The 13,121-nt window shown below is 44.5% G+C and overlaps 1 protein-coding gene across 1 annotated transcript; it reads right to left on the bottom strand.

Annotated features, from left to right (window-relative positions):
• Positions 1-990: 990 nt before the first annotated feature.
• On the bottom strand, positions 991-7,741 carry mmd (monocyte to macrophage differentiation-associated). Its single transcript, XM_083931733.1, has 7 exons — positions 7,383-7,741; positions 5,511-5,592; positions 5,253-5,413; positions 4,658-4,732; positions 4,447-4,548; positions 3,577-3,646; positions 991-2,499 (listed from the first exon to the last, which is right to left on the bottom strand). The coding sequence occupies exons 1-7, from the start codon at positions 7,406-7,408 to the stop codon at positions 2,296-2,298; spliced, it is 720 nt and encodes a 239-aa protein (XP_083787859.1). The 5' UTR covers positions 7,409-7,741; the 3' UTR covers positions 991-2,295.
• Positions 7,742-13,121: the final 5,380 nt, after the last annotated feature.

Here is a 13,121-nt window from a genome sequence, read left to right as displayed (position 1 = left end):
GGCTAGTTTTTATTTTATTGGAGGTTAAAGTTTATGAATAATTAGGGGCGCGGCCTCTTGAGTGGCAGCTAGCCTCTGGCCCTCACTTCTCCTCGGAGGTAAACGTCAGCCAGATGGACGTATGCCCCTCCCCCCAACATCACATACATGCCTGTTTTTGGTAAGAGGAAATTATTCAAAGTGTGTGTTGTTGAGAGAACGGACCTCGACGGAGGCTACGTTCATTTTTCTACAGTCTCTGGTCCAGGCCTATATTTGTTGAATGATTTCAGCCTCTGCCCCTCCAACACCTCCTGCACGGCCCTGCTCAGGCTGCATACGGGTAAAGGTATGAGTACTATGAGTACATTAAGCTTGAACCTCAGTGTCAAACTATGTCAAGTATTGAACGTTGACATTGAATGCCTTGTGCCATTCTTGTTTACTTCTTCAGTATTTACAGATGTAGAGTTCCAGCCACGGTACCAGATCAGGCCGGGGGGGGGCCTGAAGTGGTGGGCAATGGCCCCCTACCGTACTTTCTACCCCTGTACCTGCACCCTTGCTCACACCACACACAGACCTGCACACCTGGAACGTTTCGGAGGCTGTGTCTTGCACGGTTGTGTCGCTAACACAGCGGCAGAATATCACTGAAACGTTCAAAGTCTGACGGACGCGTGAGTCGCTGAGGCCTTTGACTAAACGCGTCCGTCATCTGTCTTTGAGCAGTGAATCATGTCGGCTCTTCGATGTGTGCGAGAAATGAAACCAAAGCCCTCTAGTGCAGGGAGAAGTCTTTAAATATACTTCAGTGTGACGCATCTGAGGACATGGTCTTGGCTCTGGTGCAGAGCTCTAATTATCAGTGCAGCAGCCACAGTGTGTTTCCTCTGTGTAGGTCGTACAAACATTATTACCTTCCTTTCTTTCTTTGACAGTCAATGCAAACAGGATTTCAAAGGGGAACTAATGAATGAGGACATTCTGCGGAGGCTCAGACGTGGGGCATCACCATGTTTTATTGTCACATTAGAAAGGTCATATTCAGTAAAGTGAAGGAAGAGCATTCATGGATATGCAGCACCGTTAACAGCCAATGGGACGAACCGTTCATTTCCCCCTCCCTGCAAAAGGCCAGGATCATGTCATCAACGGAACAAACGACAGAATATACAAACGTTACAAAACGAGAGTGGTTAAGGAAGTCCTTTCAACGAGAGCCGCGACTCGTTCAGCTCTGTGCGGTTACATCACTAAGAGAAGGAACTGGAACGGGAGGAATCTGGAGCCTTTAAAGCAAAATTTACAAAACGCGAACATGAGGTTTCTGGGGTGCAGATGAAAAACAGGACGAGAGAGAAGCAGTGGGAATGTGCAACCGCACCACTACAACACGCACGCACGCACGGCTGATTTTCTCTCATTTGGCTCATTTAAACACAGGAAAAACAACGTCCCACCTCCCCCTGAAATGCTGTTAATCACATTTTGGTTTACAGCAGCCCGGCAGCAGGGGGCGCCAAATACGCACGGGAGAAACCAAGGCTCCCTGAAAACTGAGGACTGCATTTGGAGAGTGGTCAGAAAACGCGCGCACGCTGGTTAAAGGAGCGTGCGGATCAGACGGGCTAGGACGTGAGAAGAAAATAAAGAACGTGAAAAACGAACAGAGCTTTTTGTTTATTTCTTTCCTTCTTTGAAAAAATGCATGAGCAGAGCAGAGCGCGGCCGGCTGGGCTTCGGACCTCAGAGTTTCTGATTTACGTCTCGTTTTGCCCCAAAACCGAAAAAGTACAGCTGCTTGGGTTTGGATCAAATTTGAGCTCTTTGGTTTTTAGAGAAACGCGTTAATATTTCTCCAAAGGAAAGAATAAAAACAAAAAGCTCAAATGCGATGCTGGAACTTCCAGTTGCTGCTGACGGTGGATTTCTAGCACCTCTCTCGATGCGTCCAGTGTTCAAACCACCGGATCGGATACAGAACGGACGTCACGAATGACCCCGACGTGGAATGTGATTCTCTTTGAGCGATACAAAAGGCTGCTATCAAACTTCTCATGAATGCGTCGGGGGTTCGTCGTAAAAAGTCCGAACCCTCCCCCCCTCGCTCTCATGTTGTTGTAAAAAACAGCTTTGAAAGAAGCTTTTGTTCGCTGAAAAATCTGTTCTCCGCGTTAGAAAAACAGTAAACAATTCATGGTCGTTAAATATCGTAAACTTTTGCGGCCTTCGCTGCAGCTTCGGAGGGCAGTTGAGGGAGTCGGTGTGCGGGTCGGCCGTTTGAGAACTGGCGTCCGGCCCCCCCGGATGTGGTCAAGACCGGAGGAGGGCGTCCGCGCCGGGGGCCTTGTAGAGGTATTTCCAGATGGCGTAGTAGTGCACGGCCGCAGCCAGGGCCACGAACACGTGCCAGATGGCGTGGGCGAATGGGATGACGCCGTCGCTCTTGAAGAAGAACACACCGAGGCAGTAGATGAGTCCGCCGCAGGCCAGCTCCTGGAGGCCCTCCGTGTTGCTCTGCAGAGTGTGAACGCAGTGTTAACAGCGGAACAGACGGCGTTTCAGGAGGTTTGTAAACAACAGGCATCGAGAAACTTCCGAGTGGCAGGTAAAAGACTGCAAGACTGCCGGGGGAGGAGGAGCCACTACTAACGGGGCGGAGTGGAACCAAACCTCCATCATCGTGTTTGTGGAGACGTTTAATCAGAGAACACATCTGTGTCTCCAGACGACGACGTTTTTGGCTAAATTCTATCAAACTTTCTGTTTCACCTACAAATCTAAATGATGGTGTAATGTTTAGAGTTAATTTAATGGTGTTAAACCAAAGTTTAACTTCTTATCATTGTAAACAAACATCGTTTTAATGGCGTAATTTATCTCTGTGTTTACGAGAGTGCTCAAAGGGACGCTAACACCGCTGAATTAGCCGTGTGCTAACCCCTGATCTCCTCGCCGTAAACACTGGGAGCTGCTGGTCGTCCACATTAACATCAATGCTGTCAAAACATCCAGGACCAAACTTCAGTCCTTCACAATAAAAGCAAATGCTTTAAAAGCTCCAAAATAAAGCGTTAAGTCTTCTTCATTTCCATTTTTAATGTAAACCACCACCTGAGCCGCTCAGGCTGAGCGTCGCCCAAACGTCCTGACTGCTTTCTCTCATCAAGGTCACTTTATTTTACTAATCTGACACGGAAATGTTCAAATATTAAACTTCACTTGTAGATTCTTAGAAGTGTGTAAATAAATTCTGCTTCCACTTCGGTGCAGATCACCCAGTGATTGGAGCCGTTTCCTCTATTTTCTCGGTTGCTTTGCCCCGGTCAGATGACGAGGGTTTGTTTAGCGGCGGTGAACGCTTTGTTGTGAGGTCACGGTGATTTGTGCTACAGCTCACACTGAACAGTGTTAATGGCTCATAAAGCTGCTGTAATCTCTGAAACCACATGAGGGCAGCAGAGATGCAAACAGTTCAACTGTTGAAGCCTCAGATGGGTTTTCAGACAGAACCATTCCTGCGAGCACATTAACTGGCTGTAAATACTCTATATCCACCAATAATAATAATAATAATAATAATAATAATGTTACCATTGATGTCACCACTGATGCCGGCAGAAAACCCATCATCAGGTAGAAGGCCAGCTCGACAACTTTATACCTGTGAAGACAAACAAACAACACGGTGAACAGTCGATGTGACGCAACCTGCTGAATAATCACAGCACAAAAGAAAATCCATTCTCTCTGGGCGCTTCACGAGGACACGGTCCGTCAAGTTATTGTTGTGACAACCTCCTGTGTGAAAGGCGTTAACGCTCCGTAACGACTCATTAATGTGACTGAACACAGAATGAAATTAAGCGCTGATAAAACTCGCTAAGCCTGTCTTTGAGCTTCACGTGTCTTCAGCCTAAAACTCATATAATCCGACAGCGTTTTTAACCACGTTTCAGAAATGTTCTCTCTCCATACCAACGCGCCTGAAGACTCAGGGCGCACTCCCACTGTGCGTCCGTGCTTTAGGGTCCTTGTCCCCCCCTCCAGGCCCGTTTGTACTCACACTACCTGGGCCTCGGAGAATGCTTCTTGCTGCCTATACGTCATCACGCCGTAACACGTCACACGCATTGATGACGTCATGGCGATGCGTGGCTTTGTTTCCAGATCTTTCCGTAGACCTCGGAGTTTTTGTGCGTCTTGTCGACTGTTTTTGAATCTTTTCATCGACCAAATCTGCAGTAAACACTCCACCTCCGCATCACACCAACGTGAACCTTTCACCGCCATTGTTTTAAATGTCCGTGCATGGTCCCTCCTTCTTTTTTCTATGTCCCAACAGGCGCACAGGAAATGACCTCAGACGGCAGAAAGTCTGTGACTAACAGAGTTAGTCACAGACTTTCTGACAGTTCTTAAAAGAGGCGTGGTCCTGACTTTTAAAATCACACAGAAACTCACTTTTCGTGGTAGTTGAAGACGTAAATGGTTCCAGCAGCAGCCATGAGCCACACAAACCAGCGCATGTGTGCTGCGAGAGGGCCCAGTTCACGCAGGTTCAACCTGAGCACAAAGCACAAAACAAAATCACTCTATATTCACATTCAGTTTTTATTTACGTATATATCATCATGTGCCATATCCAGCATATTCTGTCCGCTGGGAGACTCACCAAGGTGTGTAGGAAGCAGCGATGAAGAAGTAGATGACCACTCTGTCACACATGTGGAAACACTGTTCCATGGACCTGAAACAAACAACAAACAACTCCAGGTCACAGATGTTCAAGGCACAAACCTTATTTGCATGTTTTTAAGAGGAAAAGTAGTGAGAATACACAGGAGAGATAATCTAAAATAACTTTGGAAGAAAAGAAAACAGTTTTGCCACTGTTCTGATCAAATAGTCCCATCTCATCTCATCTTCAGCCTCTTATCAGGGGTCGGGTCGCGGGGGCAGCAGCACCCGCAGGGGACCCCAAACTTCCCTTTCCCGGGCCACATTTACCAGCTCTAACTGGAGGATCCTGAGGCGTTCCCAGGCCAATGTGGAGATCTAATCTCTCCACCTGGTCCTGGGTCTTCCCCGAGGCCTCCTCCCAGCTGGACGTGCCTGGAACACCTCCCTAGGGAGGCGCCCAGGGTTCATCCTTACCAGATGATCCTGAACCACCTCTGATTTAAAGGAAACATTTGCTGGACTATATTTCATGTATTTCTGTAAAGACTCATTGAGATGAACGTGTCAGTGTCGGTTCTCCTCCTCACCTCATGTGGCTCTTCTTCCAGGTGATGATGTGAAACACAGTGGAGACCAGGAAGAGGGCGCACAGGCCCATGCCGTACACCCAGGCAGTGATCCTCTCCCAGCCGTTGTCCGACAGACGGTACAGACACGCCATGCCCATGAAGGCCGGCACGATGAGGAGCTGCAGGGGGGAAATCCAACCATTGAAGCAACATGCAGGTGTAGATGCTCTTGCCTGAGCTACTCTTAATTGAAATACATTTTGAGGACACACTCACAGCATGGGTGTAGCAGTTTGCAGCGTGCTCGTAGCAGGTGGGCTGGTAGCGGCAGTTAGCGGAGGCCCGTCTGTTCATGAATCTGAACACACACACAAACAAACAACAACATCAACGAACGGTCATTCGGATTCTGTCCTCACAAAACGACAACTCATCAACATAAATGTTGATTTCCAGACGTTAAGTAAATTACAATAAATAGCATAAACCATCAAGGGTACGTGATTATGGATATAGCATGAGATAGATACGCCGATTCAAATTATACAAGAACAAACAAACACAAGAACACTCAGGAGAGTTGATGAGAAGTAAAATAACTGAGAGAATAAACACAATATTAATAATATATTCATAACTACGATTGATCTGACAATAAAAAGCATTGCACAAAGGTCCTTGCAGGGCGATATGATGATGATATGACGTTAAAAGGATATTAAAATGCCTATCGTATCTGTTTATATTGGGATGTGGACACTCACGCTCTGATCTTTGCATGTTATGTTCATTTTGCACTGAAGTTCTTTATAAAAATGTGAAAACACTCACTAGTTTTCATTTCTCAACATGCTACGCTGTGATATGTATCGTTATCAGATATAAAAGGACCTCGGTTATACTGGGTGAGAGGATTTTGGCCCTTTTAATTCTGGTTAACATTAAATTTAAAGTTGATTATAACAGTTTAGGTGATTTAGTCAGCACGATTAAGTGAAATCCACAGTTTCCCAGAGCCAAAGATCATTTTACGTTTAAAAAATAAATACAATGCTTTACACAAAACAGTAACTTAAATACTGTACGTGCAGCAGGGTCCCTACACTTTATCCAAAGTCAAATTCGAGCACTTTTCAAGCATTTAAAGGTGCATTTTGCAAGGTGCACCACCTGCACTGCTCATGCAAATACACTCACTTATATTTTATGTATATAATTCAATGCTATATGTTTAGTTTGCTTGTGTTCATGTTTATATTTATGTAGGCGCCGTCAAATCAAGTCAAATTCCTTGGAATGAAAATTGCCTGGCAATAAACCTGATTCTGATTTTCATGCTTTTCCAAACCTTACAGCTGCGGTAGACTGCACATTTGTAAACAGTACACACAGCATATTCAGTAAACTTATCATTGCACTTGTTCATCACATTAAATCAAATGTTATTGTCGTGTAAACAACCAAGATCCTGTTTCGTGACAGCTTTCTTCAGAAGTGACAACTTTAATTAAACCATCCTTTCATGTTTAACAGACCTGCAACGATTCATCACCTAAATAAAAGTAGTTTTTCATGCAGAAATGTCAGAAAATGATATTTTCACTCTCTCAAATATGGAAATCTTCCTTTCTCTGTGGTTTATCATATACAATATATCATAACACAACATTTAAGGCACTTTATTCATAATTCAAAACCCTTCAAACACCACTAAGATGCAGTGTTTTCAAGGACTATACTGATATACTGATACACTAACTAATAGTGCAGCTCTGGGTCAGATCATTTGACTTTAATGTGTAATAAAATACTTAAATCAACAGTTATATTAAAAACATAAAGGCAACAGATCCTTGCATGTGTGAGCAGCTGAAACCAGAGAAATGCACCTTTACTTGTTGAATTATTAACCATTTAAAGGAGGATGCTCATTAAAACTGCATGCATTTGAAATGTGATCTTGTTCGTGTGATGTGACAGTTAGTTATCCACCTGTTACACAGCTAACCGCTTTAACCGGTGTCATGGAAACCGGTTTGGCTAACCTAGCAACCGTTTAGAACGTTAGCTTAAACAGACGTTAGTTAGCATCTTAGCCCGACAACATTGTTTTATTTTAAAATAACATTTTATTTAAATTCCACAAACCTCTGAAAGCTGTTCACCCGCTTCATGTCGGTGCCTTAGTCACCGCAGGGGAGCGAAGGGGGGAAAAAAACCGACAACCGAGCCCCAAAGCCGCGCTTTACAAAGGGGAGAATGAAAGAATAAAGTGGGAACGGAAGGCCTAGCATTAGCTCATGAGCTAACTTTCACTACAGCGACAAGGCACCGGCAGCATCGGTGCTCCTGCTACAAAAGGCACCGTTTTAGCCGCTTTCTTAAAACCATTCTGTGGCAAACACCGGCTCACTGCCTCGTCTGTAACGTAGAAATATCCATGAGCTCCAGCGGAGAGCCGGGACCAACCGAAAAAAGACCCCCGAGAGCCCGCAGCTTCCCCCCCGGTGAATGACAGACTGCTCCCCGCTGAGCTCCAACACAAGACACACTGGAGGGCTCTTCCGTTAGTGCCGCGCCGCCCAACCACGTGTTGAGCGACAGCGGTTTGAGCCAATGAGCAGCGAGACGTGCGGGAACTAGCCAATGAGGTGTCGAGGGGGCGGTGCCCTGTGGAGTAGCGTGACAGTCACATTTTGGATTATGCAAATAATACAGAGGAAAGGAGAAAATGCATCTTTCAATGATGAATACAGAGGAAAGGAGAAAATGCATCTTTCAATGATGAATACAGAGGAAAGGAGAAAATGCATCTTTCAATGATGAATACAGAGGAAAGGAGAAAATGCATCTTTCAATGATGAATACAGAGGAAAGGAGAAAATGCATCTTTCAATGATGAATACAGAGGAAAGGAGAAAATGCATCTTTCAATGATGAATACAGAGGAAAGGAGAAAAAGCATCTTTCATTGATGAATACAGAGGAAAAGAGAAAAAAGCGTCGTTCATTGATTAATACAGAGGAAAAGAGAAAAAGCCTTGTTCGTTGATGAATACAGAGGAAAAGAGAAAAAAGCGTTGTTCATTGATTAATACAGAGGAAAAGAGAAAAAGCCTCGTTCGTTGATGAATACAGAGGAAAAGAGAAAAAGCCTCGTTCATTGATGGATACAGAGGAAAAGAGAAAAAGACTTGTTCATTGGTTAATACAGAGGAAAGGAGAAAAAGCGTCGTTAATTGATTAATACAGAGGAAAAGAGAAAAAGCCTCGTTCGTTGATGAATACAGAGGAAAGGAGAAAAAGCCTCGTTCGTTGATGAGTACAGAGGAAAAGAGAAAAAGCCTCTTTCATTGATTAATACAGAGGAAAAGAGAAAAAGCCTCTTTCATTGATTAATACAGAGGAAAAGGGAAAAAGCCTCGTTCATTGGTGGATACAGAGGAAGAATCGTAGAATACGGAGAGAATCGGAGCAGCGGGGGCGGTGTTGCAGTCGCTCTACTGCACCGTTGTGACCAAAAGAGAGCTGAGGAAGGCAAAGCTCTGGATCTACTACTCAGTCCTGGTTCCTCCCCTCACCTGTGGTCATGAAAGCTGGGTCAGGACCCAAAGAACCAGGTCTTGGGTCCAAGCGGCTGAAATGTGTTTCCTCAGGAGGGGGGCTGGAGTCTCCCTTAGAGAGAGGGTGAGAAGTTCAGCATCCGTGAGGAACTCGGAGTAGAGCCGCTGCTCCTTTTCGTTGAAAGGCGCCAGTTGAGGTGGTTCAGGATCATCTGGTAAGGATGAACCCTGGGCGCCTCCCTAGGGAGGTGTTCCAGCCACGTCCAGCTGGGAGGAGGCCTCGGGGAAGACCCAGGACCAGGTGGAGAGATTAGATCTCCACACTGGCCTGGGAACGCCTCAGGATCCCCCAGTTAGAGCTGGTTAATGTGGCCCGGGAAAGGGAAGTTTGGGGTCCCCTGCTGGAGCTGCTGCCCCCGAGACCTGATCCAGGATAAGAGGCTGAAGATGAGATGAGATGAGAACCAGCTGATGCTTTAACTGTGATTTAACATGTTTAGAACCAGCTGACAGACGTAAGCTTCCTGACTGTAGCTGCTGTCATAAATGTGCACGGGTGATGATGTGTGATGCTGCAGCACACAAAGTGACACAGATGGTGAACTGCGCGCGCACACACACACACACACACCGTGTCACGCAGTAACAGCTCAGTTGCGTAACAGCACAGTAACTTTAACTCTTCACGAATAACAGAGGGTTTACGTAAGAGCAAAGTCCTGGGGCTCAGTGGAGTCCACTCTCTGCAGCCTGTCGCTGCTGCGTGGATGTTGCTGCTCGCAGCGAGACAGAAACCAGTCGAGTGTGTTTGTGCTCGGCTTCTGTGCGTTTGCATTTTAAAGAATGTTCTTGTGTCTGCAGGTGCACAGACGCCCGTTTCTCTTGACCCTAACAAATACAGATCTCGTTTATATCAGAAAGTTACAGAATGGTGTATAAAATAAAGCTAACTGGGCAATTCATGAAGCAGTTACTGTACCAGTATGGAGTCATACACATTTTGTGTCTCTTTGTAGTCATTTTGTGTCTCTTTGAGGTCATTTTGTGTCTCTTTGAGGTCATTTTGTGTCTCTTTGTAGTCATTTTGTGTCTCTTTGTAGTAATTTTGTGTCTCTTTGTGGTCATTTTGTGTCTCTTTGAGGTCATTTTGTGTCTCTTTGTGGTCATTTTGTGTATCTTTGTGGTCATTTTGTGTCTCTTTGTGGTCATTTTGTGTCTCTTTGAGGTCATTTTGTGTCTCTTTGTGGTCATTTTGTGTCTCTTTGTGGTCATTTTGTGTCTCATTGTGGTCATTTTGTGTCTCTTTGTGGTCATTTTGTGTCTCTTTGTGGTCATTTTGTGTCTCTTTGTGGTCGTTTTGTGTCTCTTTGTGGTGTTTTTGTGTCGTTTGTGGCCATTTTTTGTCTCTTTGTGACCATTGATCGTCTCTTTGGATCGTTCTTTTTTCGTTTCAACAACACTGTGTGAGTCACTGCCCCCGGGCCTGTGGCCCTTGGGCCCGTTCAGGAATCCATCCATGCATGCAACAGTATGTACTTTGTAAAGGCAGCTGCAATTGCACGCCGTTCTCACTCCGTCAAATACCGCCGCTTTGTCACAGAGTTTGACACCAGAGAGACTTCCAAACACACCAGGCTTCCAACCCTAAACCTGTCTGCGGTGATACCAGACGCTCAGTGTAAATTCTGCAGGATTAAGAGCGCCAAACTGCGGGTAAGGAGGCCGGTTGGTGTGGTAGATGACTGGACTTTCACACCATGGGTGTCACTCCCAGTTGGCATGTTGTCTGCCTGCTATGGTGCAGGCTTTTCTCCCTCTACTGTCTCCTGTGTGTGTGATTTTCATTCTTGCCTGTACCTGTTTGGACTCGTTTTAATTTTGAACACTTCTTCAAGCAAAGCGCCTTTAATCCAAACCTGCTCCGCCTCTGCTGACTCAACTGTCACCGGTTGTTTAAACCCCCTAAAAATAATCATATTTGACAGGTTTTCAGCATCAGTGCAGCTGTTTTTTTTAATCTGAACACAGCAGCAATAAAAGGAGAGATTATTTTTGAAAGCTTTCTTTTTAATTTGGGGTTTCCGAGCCGGTGTGGAGCTAACGTCGTCAATGCACAATGCTTCGGACCGTTTTTTAACTCTCCACCATTCTTGTTGCGACTTTCCAGTAGCTCAGACGCACGAGTTTGACGTCTTTTTGCAACGAAGTGTCAGAAAAACAGAGCCACATTGATAAAATGCATTGATAAGCTCGTCGGCAGATGGCTCCGATGCCAGTTTGTTACCATTTTTCGACCGACGATTGGAGAAAGCGATTGTGGAGTACGGCGAGGTTAATTGCAGAGTTGGAGTAGTCAAAAGTAAAATATTATAAGTCTGGGCCCAGAGGTCAGACATCCTTATCCTGTGTCACATGACCTCCGTGTCGTCTGCTGACCCTGTTCCTGATAAACTTCCGCCCTCAGCTGCTCGGATATCCTCACATTTCATACTGAGGACCCAATCTGAAGGGTGAATCCGTGTTCGGAGGAGCATATGTTTCCGTTTCAGACGTGTAGGCGGGAGTGAGCGTAGCATAAAAGAGGCTTTATGTTCACACGTGACACCGAGTTAAACAGCTCTGTAATTGGTTTAGTGTTTCATGGTAGAATGCACGGCCCGCGGTTCACCTCCAGTCGGAGCGGCGCGAGAGGAAGTGAACACCGAGCACATCTGATATCACATGCAGCAGATGGACTCTGATCACACTAGGTCTCATTGATCATAACGGGGGACTACTTTCATCGGGCCAAGTTCATACGCACAACATTGATGTGTTATTGGATTTTATTTTATTCTTCTCATATTTCATTATTAGGAACATGAGCGTTCATAGATGGGGCAGCGTCAGAGGAATAACTCTGAGAATAACCAGTATAATGGCATTATTTAAAGCTAAATCAGCCCTGCACCTACAGACAGAATAATAATAATGTAATAATATAATTATATAAGCATATAAGTGTGTGTAGGAGATGATGAAAGTGTTTTTTCACCGTCCAAAATCAAGAGAATCCTACTTACAGTCAGTTTTCAGCCGGGCGTTATCCAAGACGGCACAAACAGCTCCTCTAAACTGCTGTTGTTCTTTTATTTTTTACACTTGCTGATCATTTACAGCCACTCTTGTTTAGTCCGTCTTTACTGGAACGGTTCAATATGTTAGAAATGAAACAGAGAACAGATGTAACATGAAGAGGCAGCAGCATGAAGCCTTTTCAAATGACAAAACGCAATTTGTCCTAATTGCGTAACGTGTTGAGCATCTTTTTGTACGAAGAATACGTTGACCCATTTTATGAATGAGATTTCTGCGAAGTGGCGGGATTACACTGAGCTCCAGGTTTGTGTCCATGTTCACTGAGACGTTTCTCCGAGCTACCGATCTATTCCTGTTCCTCCTGAGTGTCGGCAGCTCAAACCCAAAGCTGTAATCACACTGTGTTGAATAATCAGGCGCAAGGCAACATACGTTATTTCTTCGGACCGACAAAACCCTTTTTGGTTCGTTTTTGTAATTGTTTTGCATCAGTGCGACTGTTTTGCATCTATTTTTAGTCATTTTGCATCTTTTTGTGGTGGTTTTGCATCTATTTTTAGTCTTTTTGCATCTTATTGCGCTGGTTTTGCATCTATTTTTAGTCATTTTGCATCTTTTTGTGGTGGTTTTGCATCTATTTTTAGTCATTTTGCATCATTTTGTGGTGGTTTTACATCTATTTTGAGTCATTTTGCATCTTTTTGTGGTGGTTTTGCATCTATTTTGAGTCATTTTGCATCTTTTTGTGCTGGTTTTGCATCTATTTTTAGTCATTTTGCATCTTTTTGTGGTGGTTTTGCATCTATTTTTAGTCATTTTGCATCTTTTGTGGTAGTTTTACATCTATTTTGAGACATTTTGCATCTTTTTGTGGTGGTTTTGCATCTATTTTGAGTCATTTTGCATCTTTTTGTGGTGGTTTTGCATCTATTTTAAGTCATTTTGCATCTTTTTGTGGTGGTTTTACATCTATTTTTAATCATTTAATTTAAAGTTTTTGTCTCTTTAACGTCTATTTTGGTCTATTTTCAGTCATTTAGCATCTCTTCGTGAATGTTTTGCATCCCTATAGTCATTTTTTACCTCTTTGTGATCATTATGTGTCTTTTTTCAGCCACATTTTATGAGTCAGGGCCTCTGACTTTAAATGCCCCTGGGCCTGTGCCCTGTAGTCCCGCCAGCTCCATCCACCTTGGCCCCCTACCTATGTTGACTGTCTGCTCTTTTATGTCACAATATATCACAC

Source organism: Echiichthys vipera (genome assembly GCF_963691815.1).
Source record: "Echiichthys vipera genome assembly, chromosome: 17".
Lineage (NCBI taxonomy): Eukaryota > Metazoa > Chordata > Actinopteri > Perciformes > Trachinidae > Echiichthys > Echiichthys vipera.
Note: the sequence above shows the minus strand (reverse complement) of the source record. Positions and strands in the feature narration are given on the sequence as shown.